The sequence below is a fragment of the Oryx dammah genome, unplaced genomic scaffold (assembly GCF_014754425.2).
Source record: "Oryx dammah isolate SB20612 unplaced genomic scaffold, SCBI_Odam_1.1 HiC_scaffold_9, whole genome shotgun sequence".
Taxonomy (NCBI): domain Eukaryota; kingdom Metazoa; phylum Chordata; class Mammalia; order Artiodactyla; family Bovidae; genus Oryx; species Oryx dammah.
This window is the reverse complement of record NW_024070193.1, coordinates 3836327-3857293: the sequence shown is the minus strand read 5'-3', so window position 1 is coordinate 3857293 and position 20967 is coordinate 3836327. Positions and strand designations below refer to the sequence as shown.

General features: G+C 40.7%; 1 protein-coding gene across 3 annotated transcripts in view; it reads right to left on the bottom strand.

Annotated features, from left to right (window-relative positions):
• The window catches only part of PPARG (peroxisome proliferator activated receptor gamma), a 122746-nt gene that overhangs the window by 59910 nt on the left and 41869 nt on the right, over nucleotides 1–20967 (bottom strand). Inside the window, exon 1 of one of the 3 annotated variants that reach the window (XM_040246704.1) lies at nucleotides 5036–5203. The exons of 1 other annotated variant lie outside the window; for it this stretch is intronic. In XM_040246704.1, the coding sequence (XP_040102638.1) occupies nucleotides 5036–5117 (82 nt within the window). In that variant the 5' untranslated portion in view covers nucleotides 5118–5203. Of the gene's footprint in view, nucleotides 1–4646; nucleotides 4735–5035; nucleotides 5204–20967 lie in introns of those variants that run through there. One more of the 3 variants, XM_040246705.1, reaches the window with a different exon arrangement.

Genomic DNA, 20967 nt, shown 5'->3' with positions numbered 1-20967 from the left:
GAGTCGGACACGACTGAGCGACTTCACTTTCACTTTCAAGATACATAAGGTAGAAACAGATTACAAAGAGCTCTGAAAGCCAGTTTTCCTGCTTGTGTCTCGTATTTACTATACTGCAGATGCTCAATATGTATTAGAAGATGAGTAATAAAGACAGGCTTTTAGGACCACTTACCTGGCAGATTGGATTGGCTGGCTGACAGTTTCTCATTTAAAAGGTCAGCTATAAGGCTGTACAGAAATCCTGGCATGAGGTAATGAGGGATAATTCTCCTGTAGGTAATTGACAGTTGCTGTTTTGAATCTACTTTATAATGTAAACCATTTGCCACTTGTGGGAACCTCAATCTTATGTTGGCAATCCCTTTCTCAACTAAAAATTGCATGGGCCTAAAAACCTGTGTGCTCAGGCAGGTCTTGATTCCCATGTTATAAGAGCTGAATAGCAGTTGCTATCAAATACATGTGCAATGCCCATGTCTCTAAATTAGTTACAGGTACAAAACTGTCTACAAAAAAAAAAAAAGTTATCTGGTAGAGGTTTATAGAAACTTAGTCCTATTTAAATGAGTCTGATTCATTTTCTATCACATATTTTCACAAATAACTCAACACTAGTAGGTGGACACAAGGCATTTTCTGGACAGCTTTCTAAAGCCTAATATAAGGGTGTTCAAAGGAAGCTAAAGTAACAGAAACTTTGTGTCTGTTCCATTGATCTAATATAACTAAGAAATTTGCTTCGATCAGATTTCCTCTGACACAAAGAATACGTACCTTACAAAGAGTTATGATGATTTCAGAATCTCCTCCGGCTTATCTTATTCAGTTATAAGTGAGAATGCTGATAAGGGTAATAAGCCATGACAATCTCTATCAGAAGTATAAAAACTGTTTTTCATTTAACGACCCATGTTTTACACTGCCATTTATACGGATTTATTTGCAATTTATATGGATAGTTGCTGGCAGGCTTCCCCCGGTGGCTCAATGGTAAACAATCTATCTGCAACGCACAGGCAACGCAGGTTCGATCCCTGGGTCGGAAAGATCTCCTGGAGGAGGAAATGGCAACCCACTCCAGTATTTTTGCCTGGAAAATCCTATGGACAGAGGAACCTGGTGGGCTACCGTGCATGAAGTCGCAGAGCTGGACACGACTGAGCGACTAAGCAGGAGCATGAGCTTTGAAGACAAGTCGTGTTCCTTAGGCTTTGTTGGGGAAAATAAAAAATTTTTAAGGTGCTATGTTTTCTTGTAAGCACTTAATATAAATGACATATATTTGGGGTGTTTCCTATAATTCATAATTTGGGGGGAATGTACAAGAGAAATGACAGTTTTCAGAAACATAATAAGGAGATGCCCAGAGTCTAGAAATCTGCCAAATCTACTACATCCTAGTGATCAGAAAACAAATTTGAACAGTTAAATCAGAAATAAATGATAAAGTAGAGCCATACTGTTAAGGGAAGGGCTTCACTGGTGGCTCAGACGGTAAAGAATCTGCCTGCAGTGCAGGAGACCTGGGTTCGATCCCTGGCTCAGGAAGATCCCCTGGAGAAGGGAATGGCAACCCACTCCAGTATTCTTGCCTGGAAAATCCCATGGACAGAGAAGCCTGGTGGGCTACAATCCATGGTGTCGCAATGAGTCGGACATGACTGACTGACTTTCACTCACTCATACTAAGGAAAACATTATTATGGACAACAGTAAAATTCTAGAAAAACTCCCTGAACTTTTATTACTTGTGAGATCATGAAATCTGGAGCTGTCAATGACCTAAATCTTCATCATATAGAGAACATTATAATCTAAGACAATGTTTCAATGTCTCTGAGAAGAAAACATGCAATCATTGCTCTCATTTAGACACAAAGAATGATTGAACTTGTGGAAATTCAATCTCTTTATAGACAAATGTTAATGAAATCGGGAGGTAACTGGCCCGTTTTTTAAAAAAAAAAAAAAATCAGACATGAGGATGCTTTTTCTAAGTCTCATCATTTTCTTATCAAAACATTCAAGAGAGGTTATACAGAGGCCTCTTCTCACTTAAAACTGCCACTCATTTTGATGCATAAGGAATCCTGCTTTTTTTTTTTTCCCTCCATGTTCCTTAAAAGGCTTCAAATTTAGGATACTGTGTATCTTCTGTTCTATCCACAAGTGACTAACACCACAAGCCCAGGACAATGAACTTCACAGAGGGGGTCTGGTGTGCTTTCGCACAACTGTGTCATTCAGTCCTCACAACAGCCCTGTATCTTCTGTTAACATGTGTGCGGAGGGCAGAGGGGACGGATGACACACTTAAATTCACACAGAAAGCATATGGCCAGGACAAGTTCAGGAGTTCCATTTCCTGACACCACATGGGTCCCTTAGAACTTGTGCAAAGGTAAAAGCCTTGGCTTGGCTCAGTTATCTAGTGCTCCCAAGTACACAGCTGCCTGGAGCCACACGGCCACAGTTTGAGTCTCCCTCAATAGAAACGGCAGCAATCCATCACTCACCCCTCTCTCAGGAGAGACTCTCATTTCAAAGAATCATCGATTGCAGCATTTGTCGTGTCTCTAAGGCACACTTCCATTGCTCAATCAGTTCCAAAGGACAAGCGTGTCATCATCTTTCAGTGCTCTGGTGCAACAACTTAAAATTAGAGAATTCACCCAGGACTAAGTCTGGCGCTGAAAGCGGGAGGCATGTTCAGCTTCAGCTTATGGACGCTTCCCTTCAACCTTGCCAGTTTCTCTAGTGGAAACGGTTTCACGGCCAGCATGGGGTTACTTGGGGTTCCTTGAAAAGCTCACCATGGAAACAGAAAGGGGAATAAGATACATGGAATCACGGTGATAATGAATCCCAGGGAAACATGCAGAAGTCCCCTTTGGGCACAGAGGTTACACAGAGTGGACTTCTTAAGTCTCATGAAAGGGACCAGTATGGCTGGATAACTGGACCATTCACACTCAGTGAGCCATTTTGCCTTCAATAGCAGCACCCAGATCTTTGCAACACCCTTATTTCCCTTTCCCTGTGATGAGGAAGAGAAGCCAGATAAATTCCTGTACCAAGGCCAGGCACCTAATCTCTACAGGGTTTCATCTCTGCTGGCCTCGATTAGCTAATGATGACCACGTTCCCAACTTATTTTCAGGTTTGTTTGTTTGTTTTGGCAACAGTGAAGTATTTAAGTGGCCATCTACAAAATACAATAGAAGTGACCTATCTCGGGTCTTTGGCCTTTAGAAACCTATTTTTGACAGAAAAAAACATTCATGAATAAAGAGTAATCAGAGATCATTTAACATGAGAGTTAAGTAATTGGTACAATATATAATTTCTTAACTGCTAGTAATTCTATTCTGTACCATCTTAATTAAGAAGAAAGGTATTGGGTTATTCTTTTGAAAGGGATCTGAGACACAAAAAAATTACACCCAGGGCAAATTCAAGGTATAAAAATAAAGAGGTTAGTGCAGAAGGAAAACGAACGCAAAACCCACAACTATCCCTTCACCATAAACATATTCGCTTCAGTTAACCTAAAATATTTGTTGCATTGCATTCTGGACATATTCTTTTCAAACAGCCAAAACTGTCAAATTTTGACACAAGAATTATTTTACAGTATAGGTTGGACATTCTGCCCTGATGCAGGTTAAATTAATAACTGGAGAAACACAGCAATACTTTTTATGGCTTGTAGAAAAATAGAATAACAGGATTTTATGTAACATAATTAGACTAAGCTGTTTAAGAGACTCAGATGACAGAAATATACATTGAATCCAAATGTCACAATAAAATGAAATATCACTTCAGGAAATTTTTTTCTTAACTTTTAAAAAGCTCAATGTTTAAAAAATTCTGTGATTAATATGTTCAAACTTCAGACTTTCAGAGAAATTAAAACATCAAAATGTATAGCCATCCATTTCAACAATTAATCAACTTAATTTTAATACTTTAGCATTTATATTCTAAAATGTGAATCAGACTAACACAATGAATTTTTAGCATTTATATTGTAAAATGTGAATCAGACTAGCTAACACAATGAATTTTTAAGTAGCATCTATATTGTAAAATGTGAATCAGACTAGCTAACACAATGAATTTTTACGTAGCATCTACAAGAAGGGGGGAAAAAAGAAGAAATAAATATGATATAGCACAAAACAGAAGCAGCTGTGCTAATACACTCCAGTAGAAGGAGCTATAGAAATGAAAAACTTACATTTTCCAAAGGCCAAGAAAGAAATGCTGAAAATGAGGTATCTAATTGAATCTTTCACATCTGAGTAAAAGTGATAATCATTTACCTAGCATGCAATAGCAAAATGAAACGCTTAGAATAGGCCTTCTCCAAGGTCTCCACACTATTCTACAAAGCATTAGGCACTCTGCTTTGTACCCTAAGAAATATAAAGAATAAAACTTGGCCCTATACCCTGGATGCTTACAATTCTTTGAGAGAGAGAAAATGTCCACACAAGTATCTAGATTTCAAAGTAGAGCAAAAACTTGTTGAGAGTACTTTAAAATGAATAAATGCTGCTATGAGAGATACATAACACACAAAGCTAAAAGGAGGAAAGACATTCTAAGAAGACCTTAGGTATTTGGGGAAAACATACGTCAATCCAGAAAATGTTAGGTAGCCCAAAAAGTTCCTTCAGGTTCTTTGTAAGATTGTACAGAAAAACCCGAACAAGTCTTTTGGCCAACCCTATGAAAACAAGTAGAATTTCTTTGGATGTAAATATACCTTGAATACTTAAATTCAGGACACAGGAGTCAAGCACAGAAATAAAATCTGAATTTAGTTGTTTGTTCTTTAAAAAAAAAAAAAAAGCTCTGAGTATGCTTTAAGTGAACACAAGAGCAGCAAGTTAAGCATCAAAATACTGACCTACACACATCAGAGTACAGAACAGACATCACTTGGAAGACAAGCCACAAGGTCAAGTTCACCCTTCCGTGATGCCCGGAGCACACCGATAGCCAAATCTGGAGCTGACTTTACCTTGTGAGGTACTTGCAGACACGGTGACAGCGAAGGGCTCACTCTCTGGGTCAATAAGAGGATCTCCCAGGGTTTCACCCATCACAGCATGGAACAGGGATTTGCTGTGACTCCCACCGATATTTGGTCTATTCCTTGCAAAAGGCCAGTTCCGTTCAAAGAAAAAGATGTGTGGCAGTAAAACTTGGGAACCCACCAATGAGCCAAGACATCTGTTTCCAAATGTTTGGGGGAGGTGGGAATAAACTCACAGAGGACCAGGCCTTGATGGACTGGCTGGCATCCTCCTGTTAGAGACCAGCTGTGACAAACTGTTGTGTCATAACGCTGTTCACTGCTTTGGTAAGACCTGGTACATTACAAGGAAAACATTGCCACACCGTCTCGCCGGTGACCCTCGTGTCTTGTGAGAGGCGGGGGCAGGATAGTACTTAGAACTCTGAGAGCAGACACAGTTCAATATTCAGTTGATTCTAAAATGGAAAACTTTACATCTCTGGGTTATGAAATACTAGCTAAACTTACTTGGATAATTTTTTTTTTTTGCTGTCTGCCCACCCTTGGTTGAATCTCTAGTCATATCATCTGATATCTGAAGAAAATGTCTGAATTCAAGTATGTGTTTATAAAATTTGCGATCAGCTACTGAAATGCTCTGTCCTTAGGTATTTACTCTCTTACTTTGTGAAATCTGTAAAACAATGACACAGCGATCCAGATTCTCTAAAACTGAAGCATTAACAGACTGGAGACAGGGCCTGAGACAGCTCAGATTTTATATATCAGTGTCTGCTACTCAGAAACTTAATTATTAAGTTTACCCATCCATAGCATATACATCAGCTGATGTGTGAACGTTGGTTAACGTTGGAAGGATAGATTCCATAACATCATGAAAAAAAGCAGAGTTCTCCCTGAGAGGAATAACGCATTACCAGAAAGGAAAAAAAAAAAAAAAAAAGACTGACATTGATAGGTTGGAGAATTGTGGTCAGTTTTGTAATCAGGAAAAAGGCTGGCTTCTTGCTCAAGGCCTTTGACCTTTTTGGCAAAGAGAAACACTAGCTGTGCCAAATTTCAATGTGGGAGCAGGCCTCCTCCTATCACACAAGTGGCCTCATGGAATTGCAGTGACTTGTGGATTTAAAAAGATGCCTCCACTTGGGGCAGTGTATCAGGTGGTAATAAATCTCTGAATACGCTGATCCTAATATTCCCTGAGCAGAATACATATATATCTGGTTCATCTACATTGAGTAACTCGTCACCCTACAAGAGACTAGCAAAAGCTCCCTTGTCAGTTGTGGAGCAATAGCTTGGTGGGAAGAAGACTTAACTGGGTCTCCACAGCACAGAATACAGTGGAGAGTTGGGCAATTCCATTGTGTATAAACTTCTAAAAACCAAAACACCTTTATTAAGGTGATTGAGCTAAAAGAACTTTCTTGACAGTCCAAATAACTGAGGGAATTACAGCTGTGTAAAACTAGTTTTTTCTATTTGTTGCTGTTGTTGTTCAGTTGCTAAGTCGTGTTTGACTCTTTGTGACCCCAGGGACTGCAGCACGCCAGGCTTCCCCATCCTTCACTATCTCCTGGAGCCTGCTCAAACTCATGTCCATTGAGCTGATGATGCCATCTGATCATCTCATCCTCTGTCACCCCCTTCTCCTCCTGTCCTCAATCTTTTCCAGCATCAGGGTCTTTTCTCAACAAACAAGTGTCTTCTTTCTTCTCAGTGGGCAACTTTGCACAGTGACACAACATTTAAAGGTGTGATTAATCCAAGATTCTTGGTTGAAGTTATGATAGATAAAAATAAGTCAAGAACACTTTCCTTTTTGTTAATAAAACTGAACAAAAATTTAAGCCCCATTTGGCCTACAGATAGGGCTTCCCAGGTGGTACGAGGGGTAAAGAACTCGCCTGCCCATGGAGGAGATGTAAGAGACGTGGGTTTGATCCCCGGTTTGGGAAGATCCGCTGGAGGAGGGCATGACAACCTACTGTAGTATTCTTGCCTGGAGAATCCCATGGACAAAGGAGCTGGCAGGTTTCAGCCCACAGAATTGCAAAGAGTCAGATACAACTGAAGCAACTTAGCACCCACGCACTGCCTACAGATACTCAATGTTCCAAAATGTGCCTGAGTGTGAAAGGCAAATTTTGGCTTTATTCCTGTTGTGTGTGTGTGTTAGTCACTCAGCTGTGTCCAAGTCTGAGACCCCATGGACTGTAGTCCTCTGGGCTCTTTTTTGTTCATGGGATTCTTCAGGCAAGAATTCTAGAGTGGGTTGCCATTCCCTTCTCCAGGAGATCTTCCCAACCCAATCCTGGGTCTCCTGCATTGCAGGCAGACTCTTGACCGTCTGAGCCACCAGGGAAGCTCCTTATTCCCGTTAAGTGGCAGTATCTCACCCAGTTCCCTATCATCACCTCATTCTTGCCTTCTGATTGCACAGCCTCTCCAGTTTTTAAAAAACGAACTTAGAACAAGTTTACTAAAGTGTCCTTAAGATTATGATGGATTATAAGAAGGATAAAGTTGGCAGAATGATACCATTTTCAAGTGAGAGAAGCCCTTTGCAGGTCTAAGGATCTATTAAGAAGATGAGGAAATGGGGATCCCAAATGAGAAGTAAATTCTCCAGGTTCAACAGCTAGGGAGGGATGGAGCTGGAACTGGAATTTAATTCTCAGGCCAGTTTACCACCACTGGCCTTCACTGACTTCTACTCTTAGAAGTGACTGAATCACCACTTTTAATAAATCAGGCGCAACAGGGTTAGAGCACCGGGTGAGTTAAGGGGGAGATGCGTTAACTCTTTAAAGGAACATCAGTAAGTAACTGTTCTTCACTTTTCCGTATCTATGGATATGCAGGGAGTGTGGGGAGTTTCTCAATACGCTTCTTCCTGTCATTCCTGCACTTCCTCAGTGACCATGTAGCTCATTCATGCCCCATAATTCTACCTGAGGATCATCTGAGTTTTGTTTCTGAGGTCAACACTATCACCTGGTTCTCTAGTCATCTCTTTTACTCTCTGGGCAATACACACATTCATTCTTTCCAAGAGTCCTCAAACGGACTGATTTCTGGATTCTTCACCTACTGTTACTTCTATTTTCTCTTTTTTTCCTTCTCAAACACCATTCAACTTGGCCTACCTGCTGTGTTGCTAGACGCTGTAAGCCTCTAATAGTTCTGAAGACAGGCTTCAGCCATTCAAACATAAAATTACTTTTGACAGTGAATTACTCCACAGCCCCTGAATCTAATACCACCGACTCTTATAGCACTGACCACAATCTGCCAACCCTTCTCCCCTAGACTGTTTTACAAGAAAGCAAAAAACTTGTCCTATTCTCTGTCTTTCATTCATTTATTTATTCAATGAATGTTTACTGGCAATATATCACCACTATATTGGCAGGCATGGAGCCAGGTGCTGGCTTGATGAACAAGATGGATGTGCTCTCACCTAGTAGAATTTTAAAAGAATCAATAGACAAAAATGATGTGTGTGTGTGTGCATGTGTGTGTATGTGTTTTCATGACAGTTTTAATAGAGCGGTGGCGGGTGCAACAAATGTTGCTTAAACTCTTGACAACATACCAAGCAACATAGAAAGCACCCCAAGTTACTAACAAAATACTCATAGAATATGGATTGTTTAATCGTATTTGTTCTGTTAGTGATTTTGTCCTATCACACTGCAGCACTGGATCATGTAAGACACAACGTACAAATTAAAATGGACAAAAGCAAATGGAGCCAGAGTCCCTTCACCGTTCACCTGAAGCTACCACAGCATTGTTCACTGGCTATACCCCAATACAAAATGGTTTTGGTGTCAGAAAAATAAATACAAATTAAAAAAAATAAACGGAGACAATCTCATTTGTATCTAATTACACAGGTGACAGCTATCCACTCGTGTATCCCTCAGATGTTCATGAGATACTAACTGCCAGGTATTATTCTAAGGGATAAGAGATAACAATATTCATAAGTCAAGGTTCCCATCCTCGATGAGTTCACATTTAATGATATCTATCAAAATTATCTAAATATCCCTTAAAGAGTGATCTTTTAGCTTCCTTAACCTTGAAGGTCAATTAGCATGTGACGGTGCCAGAAATAATGTATTTGCTTAAGTCATGACCATCAGTGGACACAGTATATGATCACTGGCAAATTTGTTAGTGTTTTGACATGTATGTGAATTTACTTACTGTCAAGGTCTTGAGATTTCCCAGTGTCTTACTCTTTATACTATCAAAATTTGAAGGATATTATAATAAGATGCATAAAAAAGCATGCCAGTAAATGGGGTGGTAATGTAGGTCTTGGAGCTTTAGACCACGTCTAGGTGTTTTCTACACCAACTGGTTATCAGCACTTTGCTTCTGAAGGGTACTTTTATAAAGAATTCTATTGCCTTCCATCCTGTGGAGCATGTCCTTTGAAAGATTGCTATTGTTTGGTCGTTTAGTCGTAGCTGACTCTTTGCTACCCCGTGGACTATAACCCGCCAGGCTCCTCTGTCCATGGGCTTCTCCAGGCAAGAATCCTGGAGTGGGTTGCCGTTCCCTTCGCCAGGGGGTCTTCCTGACCCAGGGATTGGACCCACATGTCTTGCGTCTCCTGGATTGGCAGGCAGGTTCTTTACTGAGCCACCTGGGAAATCACCTATGAAAGATAGCCCTTGGTAATTTTCCCGAGTGAGGAGAAGTGGGAGGAGGCCACCTTCCTAACGTACCTGCACAAAAGCTAACCCAGCTTCCAACACTGGGGATGCCGGGCTCTGTGCCACGTAGAGGCGAGAAGACAAGGCGATCGTCTCCCTGTGGACGGTGGAGACGCAGGGGTGTGGATGTGCCTGTGGGTGCAGGGCACATCGTCAGCAGGAGGAAGCGTGGGGAAAGTCAGGAATGGTGCTGTCATAAGGAAGATGGAAGGCTTAATCCTATCCTAGTTATGACATCTGAAAGAAATGGAAGTCTGGAATTTGAGAAGGCTACTCTTCAGTATTTAGTCTTCAGTATTATTTACGGAATCATCTCTTAACCAAAAGAATCTGAATATTACTCAGTCAGAATACTCCCCAAATTTTAGTACATTTAGGAGAAGCAACTAGAGTAATGGGCTTCCTAGGTGGTTCAGCAGTAAAGAACCCGTCTGCCAATGCAGGAGACGAGGGTTCGATCCCTAGATCAGGAAGATCCCCAGGAGAAGGAGATGGAAACCCACTCCAGTACTCTTGTCTGGGAAATCCCATGGACAGAGGAGCCTGGTGGGCTATAGTCCATGGGGTCGCAAAGGGTCAGACACGACTTAGCGACTGAACAACAGCAACAAGTAGAGTAATAACAACTGTTAATGGTTCCACAACAAAAAAGTAAGAGAATGTCTAAAAATGTATAATTAGCAAAATCATAGTATTATACCTGTATGAAGTTTTTTTAAAAAGCACTAGACTGACAAAGATTTACATCAAATGTTCCCACAGAAGAGAGTATTTTTCCTGTCACATTGCTCTCAGAAACTAAGTAAAACCTTTCTCTTTTTTCAATCATAGTAACGTTAGTTGATAACGTCATATAAGTTTCAGATGTAGAACGTTATAGCTCAGCTTCTGCAATATACTGCAACATGTGTGTGTCTGTGTGTTAGTCAATCAGTTGTGTCTGACTCTTTACAACACCATGGACAGTAGCCTGCCAGGCTCCTCTGTCCATGGGATTCTCCAGGCAAGAAAACTGGAGTCCGGGTAGCCATTCCCTTCTCAGGGGATCTTCCCAACCCAGGGATTGAACCTGGGTCTCCTGCACTGGCAGGCAGGTTCTTTACTGTTCTGGGTTGGGTGGCTACAGGTTAAATCTGGATTTCGTTCCCTAGATTGAATTTGAATTTTAAAGCTGCTTTAAGTGGGTTCTCTTTCTTTTCTGTAAAGCAAGCTCCGTCAGTACAAGTTAGCACAGTGAGTACAGAATTCTCTCTCCTGCTGGTTCTGTCTCTACCTGCGCTCAGTTGTGTCTGACCCTTTGTGACCCTGTAGACTGTAGCCCTCTAGGCTCCTCTGTCCATGGGTTTCCCAGGCAAGAATACTGGAGTGGGTTGCCATTTCCTTCTGCTATAGCCCCACTGAAAAAGTTGCTTTGTTTCATGCTGGAAGAGCTATGACCACCTGCATCACCTCCTAAAACGTCAGGAGCTCCTTGAGGGAACAGTATCTAACAACTGTGAGTATCCCTCGGGTCCGGCCTAGCTGTGTGCCTAGCTGGCACCAATGCATGTTATTGATCGTTTTGGTGATGAGAGCCGTGAGGAGACAGCTGCCTGATACATTTGTCTCCCACGGATCATTCACGGAGGAGAGGGACCTCGGGAAGTGACAACACCTTCAGCTTTCTTCTTCTTCCGACAAGACTGACATCTCCCCGTGGTCCCCCGAGGAAGCCACACAGCTGCCAACAACCAGAAAGCTCGCTTTGCCTGCCCAGAACTGCTGCCTTTTCCTGGTGCAACTAAAGTCAGCTCAGAACCCCACCTTCCAGTGTCGGGGGGTGCATCGATCCAGTTTCTCCATGGTCTCTGGGAACACAGCATGGGAAAAATGATGTTTCAATGGGACACAGGCCTTTTAGCAGAACATACAACTCTGTATCCTAACAGGTAGATCTCATGGCCACCATCCCAGCAAGTCCAGGATTCCCATGGAAAGAGAGAAAGGAACGCCACCACTGAACACATCTGGGTCCTTTCTTTCTTTCTCTTTTTTTCTTGAAAGAAAGGAGGGTAAGATCCATTCTTCTTCAAGCTAAAACTATAACTTGGTTCAGAATTTCAAAAAGTATTGGGTTGGCCACAAAGGTCATTCGGATTTTCACATAGGTTAAAACTGTGAAAGAATTTCTGTGGCCAACCCAGGGACATGTTTTCCATGTCAGCCTTGCTGTTGTTCAGTCACGAAGTCCGACTCTCTGTGACCCCATGGACTGCAGCACACCAGGATCCTCTGTCCTCCACTGTCTCCTGGAGTTTGCTCACATTCAGGCCCATTGAGTCACTCATGCTATGTAACCATCTCATCCTCTGTCACCCTCTTCTCCTTTTGCCTTCAAACTTCGCCATTAACAGGGTCTCTTCCAATTAGTTGGCCCTTCGATCGCAGTGTTGTCATGGTGAAGGGGCCTGTGTAACTCAATGAAGCTATCAGCCACTCCGTGCAGGGCCACCCAGGACGGACATGTCACACTGAAGAGTTCTGACAAAACAAGGTCGACTGGAGAAGGAAGTGGCAACCCACTCCAGTATTCTCACTTGGAGAACCCCATGGACAGTATATGTTTTCTATACAGGATTATTATTCTAAGCTAATAAACCATTTTGATGACTGAACACGAATCTGAGCAAACTCCAGGAGACAGTGAAGGCCAGGGAAGCCTGGTGTGCTGCAGTCCATGGGGTCGCAAAGAGTCAGACACAACTTGGCGGCAGAACAACCACCACCATTCTGAACGAAAGAAAATTAACTCGATGAAAAGATGTTAGCTTATAGCCAATAGCTCCAGAAGATGGGTATTTGGTATTTTAAAAGGTTTTCTTGACCCTGAAGTGATGTGATCCATGGAGTCACAGATAGAAACTGGAGCCAGAAAGCATAGATTTTCAGTTGTTATATGGCTTCAGACTTGGGTTAACTCTATGGGGTCACGTTTCTTTGTCTCTGGAATGAGAAGAACTTTCTGCAAAACCCTTTATGTCCTTTTGGCTTCTAATGTGCAGATACTTAACAGTACGCCTGCAATTTGTTTACTTAAAGGGTAATGGAAACTCTGTGTATTGCATTCTTATTCATGTTCTAATCCTGAGTTACTACTTCTTTCTTATACCTGGTGGCTAATTAGGTACACCACCAAAGGCACTTTCATCTGGAAACTTCCTTCTTCCTGCGTCCCCCCACCCCCTTCAAAAGTTAACTTGCCTGTTATACCTGAAAAAAAAAACAAAACAAAACAAAACAAAACTCCAACTTGTCTAACCACTTTCTAGGGATCAACCAAACACTTTTCCAGTCGTTATACTGTTGAACCAAAGACATACCACCTAAACTATGTTAACTTGTGTTTGCAGTAAAATATTTGAAATTCTCCAGCAATTTGGTTTCTAACCATAATAAAATACCTACAGGTGATATCATCAACTGACCCATATTTAAGTTGTGGGAAATCCCAAACTTCTAAAACATGTATCTTCTTCACTGTTCAGATTTTATCAATTAATTTTTCAAGATCAGCCATCTGGAGATTCCTAAGGTAACGTATCCCATCAGTGGTGAACCATATGAAAACCCCGCAATCCTAATGCAAGTTCAGCGCCACAGAGGTATAGGCAAGTTTAGTTTATGTAAAATAAGCCATTTACCAGTTTTGTGACTGCCCCAAAGGAAATACAATGACTTTTGAGATTACAGACTCCTATAACTTGATACCACAGAGATTAACACATTCAAACTCTTAATTTTTCATAAGGAAAATGAGTTACAGGGAAATCAAATGATTTGCCCAAGGTATGACTCCAATAATCAGCAGCAGACTTTGAGCTAGAAATCAGGTTTCTTTGTTCCCAGTTTGTGCTCCGTCGCATTAAAATGATGCAATAAAACGTTCAAGTAAATTGTTCCAATCAATTATTCTTAACGCCAACAATTATGTTATAAGTCTATTAGCAAAAAAGCTTCAGTACCATGTGAGTCACTTAATGTGTATGACTCACCTGTGGGGATGCCACAGTGGACCAGAGTTTAGAGTCGGGGCTTTTTAAAAAGGAAGTACTCAATAACAGCTTGGTAATTAAAAATTGGTGATATCTGATCAATCAGTTCAGGAACCCATTCTGCTGACAAATGTCCTTTTGCCTCATGCTCAGATTCTTCATGAGTCATCCTAACAGCCTGGGGTTCTTCTGGTACAAACAGTTGTACTTTCTATTGTCACAGTTCCTCTAATGAAAAGAATAAAATTACTATGTGAAAATTTCCACTGTGAGGTACTCATACTTTTAAGTTTTAAAAAGCACCTTAGAGCTGCACTGTGCTTTTATCTATTTTGAAATTCACAATGATGCTAAGAGGTCCTTCAAAGCAAAAGAAGAAAGGAAAAAGCAGCTCTTGAAAAGAGCTTGCATGTGGAAGCTGGCAATGATTTTGGCTACAAAATTAATGTTTCATTTTTCTATCAGCTCTCTAACTGCTGCCATAAATAAAAATGGGTCTTCTATTGCTAAGCAAACCTTTAAAATTCATACTTGTTTTTTAAGATCTAACTACTTAACAATTTCATACTCTGCTCATATACCATGTCTTTGTGAAACATAGAAAGCGAAAGTGAAGTCACTCAGTCGTGTCCGACTCTTTGTGACCCCATGGACTATAGCCTACCACGCTCCTCTGTCCATGGGATTTTCCAGGCAAGAGTACTAGAGTGGGGTGCTATTTCCTTCTCCAGAGGATCTTCCCAACCCAGGGATCGAACCCGGGTCTCCTGCATTGTAGGCAGACGCTTTACCATCTGAGCCACAGGGAAGTCATACTTACTTTGCGAAACATACTTACATTCAAAAAACATAAATTTAAGAGCAACAGAGGCGTCAGTTGGTGACTGTTCTCATTATTTTATTAATCAAGTTGTCATGTGTAAGGTTTTAAGATTTCAAAATATTATAATTTTGAAAGCACACTCTGTTCCAGGCACTGATTTATTTAAGTCATCTTTAATTCTCACAACCACTCTTTTAGATGAGAAAACAGAGACTTGGAGAGAGAAAGTGACATGCCCCAAGTAAAAACACTTGTAAAGTGACAGTTTGAATTCAAACATGGGTCTGTTTGACTCTTGACACCATGTTGACTAAAGACAAATAGATACAACTTTACAGGCAAAACCCACTACCAGACATTTTTGAAAGATACTAAATTGTTTTCCAGTCTTTTCACTTTTCTTCCTCAATGGAAACATTTTTATTCTCCTTAAGGGACAGAAAACACTGTTGCTTTACTATATGAAAGTGTTTTTCTTTAATTAACATTTTATATTTACAGAACCAATCCATTTTTCATTGTTGAAAATTTCAAAATACAGATTGGTAAAAATAAAATCATTATATTTCTACTACTTAGAGATTATTAATGTAGAACTCTTAGTGTTTCTCTAACTGGATCTTTTTCTGGGCATATGTATAATCCTAAGTACATATATAAATGTACGTACCTGTATCTATACACATAGTATTTGGGTTTTTTAGTAAAAATGAGATATGGTACTTATTGGTGGTAAGCCTGCTTTTCATTTATTTATCAGTTGTTTTATTTTACTATTTTTTATTTTTATCTTCATACTTTTATTGGGGAATAGCCAATTAACAATGTTGTGATAGTTTCAGGTGAACAGTGGAGGGACTTGGCCATACATAGACATATATCCATTCTCCTCCAAATTCCCCTTGCATCCAGGTAATCTGCTTTTTAATGTCCATAATCCCCATCTTTCCATTTTACTAAATTTTCATTTCAAATAATACCCAGTTCATATTTAAAATTTCCCAGTTGACTCCAAATGTTCTTTATAACTGGTTTATTCCTAGCCTGAATCTAACCCAGGATGTAGCTATCCATTTGGTTGTATGTTCCTTAAGTCTTCTAAAATCTAGGGTAGTCTCCTTCCCCCACTGCTAACTTTCCTTAATTTTAAGGCCACTGACTAATTGAAAAGATTAGCCCAATTTATCCCATGGTATGTCCACCCTCTGGATTTGTCTGGCTGTTTTCTTCTGGGATTGTTTATCTTGCTTCTCTATCCCCATGTTTCCCACAAATTGGATGTTATATCTAAGAGTGTGTGGATTCAGGTGAAACATTTTTTTTTAATGTAATATAGGAAATATTCTATGTTCCCTAGTTCGTCACATCAGAGAGATGGTAAATGACTGGCCATTAGTGATGCTAAGATCAATTACTAATTTAGAATGATGATAACACTGTAGGGTTCCTTTTTTTCCTTGCAACTAGAAAGTAGTATGTGTGCTGCGAACTATGGAATTATAAGGATATTCAGTTTCACCCACAAGTCACAACACACTTCATAATCCTTGAGCGAATCAACACTTTGAGTTTATGAGGTTTGATTCTATCCCTCTTTCTACACTTATTAGCTGGCATTACTATAGGAGGTAGAGCTTTCCATTGAGAACTAAGGCAATGTGATGCCCCTGAAGTATAGTTTTCTATTACAAAGGAAGAGTAAATATTTAATTTTTTCTCTTACTTAAAAAAGTAGATATCTTCAGTATCGAAATCTCTTGGTTAGGCATTCTGTTCTGAATGTTCACTGAATGCTCTTCTGTTCTTAAATGCTTTTCACTGAACTCTCGTATCATAAAATACTGACATATTTAAGTTCCTACTTTTTCAACTGTTTTTCCACTTTTCTGTTCTCTTTGGTTCTAGGACAGTGGCAACCAAGACAGACATCCACTGGTTCTTTAGAGCTCTAGCCCTTCTTCCTTTTATTAAACATACAAACCACTTGTCGACTCCCAATAATATAACGAAGGCTTCAGTTTCACCTAACGATTTCCACTACTAGCGATTTTCAGTTTTTAGCAAGCGGTTATTCCTAAATTATAGGGAATACATACAATACAAACTGAACTGGTTCCTCCACAGTTATGTTGTATGTCAGCATAGCTTTGGGAAGAGAGTTTAAGATTCCTGACAGGTTTGTGGACTTATTAAACCACATTCCAACCACTGAGTTTGTTGTTTGCACTCCAGGGGTGCTTTTCTTCAGATACACTAAGCACTAGAAAGTAAGATGCTATGTTTTTCACATTTACAAACATGAGCTCCATTTTAATACACTCTTTACTTTAAACATTTAGAAACATCTTATTGAACACGAAGGGAAGGAGAGGAAAACTAAAATATGAAGAGAGACAAAAATAAACAAACAAACACACAATCCTTTCAATTCTAAAATAAGTATGTCCTCCCTCCATAAAAATAAAATCAAGTATTAAGTCAGTCTTCCTTCTAATTATGTTTTTATTTATCTATTGCATACACTCAGATGAAGAGCTCAAAATGCCTAAAGTCATTCTGGGCAAGTTGACAAGTATCCTACACACTGAAATGAGAAGTGGGAAGAAGGCCAGATTGCCTAATTGTTACTTGGGAATCCGAGGAGGTGGACAAGCCAAAATCTTTACAGGGATCCAAAGAGTACAGCTTCCTCCTTAGGCAGCAGAAGAGAACAATGGGCCAGAGTCTCATTCTGTGTAATTTTATAGGATGATTCCATTGTTTCTTTCATGTAGTGCCTGAAGGGAAAGTGTATTGCTATCTACGGGAGAGCTTCCATCAGAGAGTTATTACAGAGGATGAGAACGTAGCCCCTGGGAGATTAATGAATGATAGCACATTCAGTCTCCTACGGAGCTCTCAGATAAACGCTTTGGGAACTGTGCACCCAAAAGACCTCTGCTCTGAGGTCAGAAAATTTTAGTGACCAAGCGATAAAGAGGCAAGCAGCATGGCAAGCTGATTAAAGGAGCTTTGAAGAGAGCGTTTGGGAGACGGGATAAATAGGGGATTGAGAAAGGGTAGGGTATACATAGGTAATGGAAATGTGAGGTTGGCACTTATGCAGGAAGTCTTAAAGAACTTAATCCCTTGCCACTTATGGTTGGGGAAACCAAGGTACTAACAGGTTAAGTGACTTGCCCACTGCCGTGCCCTCGATAACACAGAGTTAGTGACAAAATCAAAGCTACCATGACATCTTTTAAAAAATGATACAAATAAACTTATTTACAAAACAGAAAATGGACTCACAGACTTAATTAGAGGACAAACTTATGGTTGGGGGGAGGGGAAGGATGGGAGAAAGAGATAGTTAGGGAATTGGGGATTGACACGTACACACTGCTCTATTTAAAATGGGTAAGCAGCATGGTCCTGCTGGATAGCACAGGGAACTGTGCTCAATGTTATGGGACAGCCTGGATAGGAAGTGGGGTTTGGGGGAGAATGGATACATGTCATGCGCATGGCTGAGTCCCTTCGCTTTTCACCTGAAACTACCACAACATTGTTAACCAGCGATGAAGTGAAGTGACATCACGCAGTCGTGTCCGACCCTCTGTGACCCCGTGGACTGCAGCCCGCCAGGCTCCTCCATCCATGGGATTCTCCAGGCAAGAGTGCTGGAGTGGGGTGCCATCGCCTTCTCTAGGGGATGTTCCCGACCCGGGGATTGAACCCAGATCTCCCGTACTGTAGACAGACACTCTATACCCCAATACACAATAAAAAAGTTTAAAGCTACAAAAAATAAAATAAAACGGATAACCAAAATGGATAACCAACAAGGTCCTACTGTGTAGCACAGGGAACTCTGTCCAATGTTATATGACAGCCTGAATAGGAAGGGGGTTTTGGGGGAGAATGAATACATTTGCTGTACACCTGAAACTATCACAACTTTATTACTTGGCTGTACTCCAATATAAAATAAAAAGTTTAAAAAAAATTCTTAGCTTTTTAGCCCCAGTTTAGATGCCACCTCTCCATGAGGCATTTTTGGACCATTCTGGTCTCTTTAGAATTCTTTCCTCTCCTGTAAACAAAGGCAAAAAAACCCCTCATATAGTAGTTATTGATGTTCTCTCACATGTTGCTTTATTTTATTTTGGTCTAATCTGGGAACAAAGCAGACGCTGAAAGAACAAGCAAATGAAAAGAAAAAGTTAAGAGGCAGAAGAGTGTAACTGAAAGGAGGCAGAAGACCAGGGTTCACCCTTGAGTTCCGCTACTAACTCCATTCATGGACAAGCCACAGTGGCTCTGGTCTTAATTCCCCATTTATAAAGTGGAGACAGGGAGAGGAGAGTAGATGAGAAGACATCTAACATTTAACTCTTCCAATCAATGTGCTTTACCGATTAAGATCTCATCTGTTATAAACTCCTGTCCCTAATCAGAACCATGAAAGGGAAAGTGAAGTCGCTCAGTCGTGTCCGACTCTCTGCGACCCTGTGGACGGTAGCCCGCCAGGCTCCTCTGTCCATGGGATTCTCCAGGCACGAATACTGGAGTGGGTTGCCATTTCCTTCTCCAGGGGGTCTTCTCGACCCAGGAATCGAACCCAGGTCTTCCGCATTGCAAGCAGATGCTTTAACCTCTGAGCCACCAGGGAAGCCCCATCAGAACCATGCCTAACCTATTATTAACAGGTTGATAGTCTTAACCACTATCATCAGCCCACACACCCACCCACTCACCACCCTACTGTTCACTATTTCCTAACCCACACCTGAAGTTCTATTCAAAAGGATGTATCTACTCATTCTGATGTACCTGTGGTATACAGTAGGTGCTCAATACATGTTGAATGGATTCATTAACATGTGAATCAATATGTATACTCCTATTTTCTATCATCTTCCAGGGCTTGTTTCTGGCTTCCTGATCTTATTTCTGCTATAACACTTAATGATATGTTTTTTTTCTTGATGGGAGCAAAGTAAATGCTGTTTGAATGTCAGTTCATTAGTTCTTAATAACAAATTGTACACAGAGTCAATACCACATAATTTGTTGCCTGTTGCTAAGTCGTCTGACTCTTTGCGACCCCATGGACTGTAGTATGCCAGGCTTCCCTGTCCTTCACCATCTCCCAGAGCTTGCTCAAACTCATGTCCATCGAGTCAGTGATGCCATCAAACCATCTCGTCCTCTGTCGTACCCTTCTCCTGCCTTCAACCTTTCCCAGCATCAGGGGCCTCGAGACCCTGTTTTCCCGACAGCCAGTCCCTCCCATCAGGAAGTTTGCACAAGCCTCTTATCCTGATCCATCAGAGGGCAGATAGAAGAAGCAAGAACTACAATCCCACAGTCTACAGAACGAAAGCCACAATCACAGAAAGCTAACCGAAATGATCATGTGGATCACAGCCTTGTGTGACTCTTTGAAGCTATGAGCCATGCTGGGCAGAGCCACCCGAGACAGACGGGTCACGGTGGAGAGTTCTCACCAAACGTGGTCCACTGGAGAAGGGGATGGCAAACCACTCCAGTATTCCTGCCTCAAGAACCACACAATTTGCCCCTGAGTTGTTTCACATGTTTATTTTATTCCTCCAGGTATATTGTTAAGTCCTTTGAAAACAGGAGAAGGTACATTTTACTTCATTTATTCCTCTTAATATAGCATTAGAGGTTCCAGACTTGACTATCAATTCTAAACAGACAGTACACTAGATTTTCAAAGGCCTTCAGGAAAGTTCCCTACCCACAAAGGACTCAGCCCCCTTGTTACACTTTCGGAAGAGGTTCTAAGAAAGATGGTTATCACTCCTTGAATACAATCCCTCTACAAACCTAAAGACCATTCTACAAAAACACCACTCCTCTTTCCTTACTTTCTTTTCCCACTTGAAGAATCAGTTTCTCATAATTAGTTCTTTAGACCTGATTCTGTTTTGGAGGATTTAAAAGTTCTAGTATAAGAAATTTCTCAAGTTGTACACAGAAAAGAGTCTTGGACTGTGAAGGAACCCAGGGTTCTAATCAAGGCTCTACTGCTTGCCAATGTCTTTGGGAAGATTACTGAGCATTTCTGGGCTCCAGTTTTCCCAGTTTCTCCAGTTTTCCCCTAATGTAAAAAAGGAAGTAATATTTGCCTTGTCTTACAGGGATATTATTACAATTAAACATGTTTCTATATACATAAAAAAAAACTTTACATGTTTTAAAGCTCTACACAAACATAAGATATTATTTCCCCATTGTTACCAGAACACTAAAAGCATTTTCCATAAAGATATAAGTTAAGACCTTCATTGAATAAAAGTTAAAAACATATATATG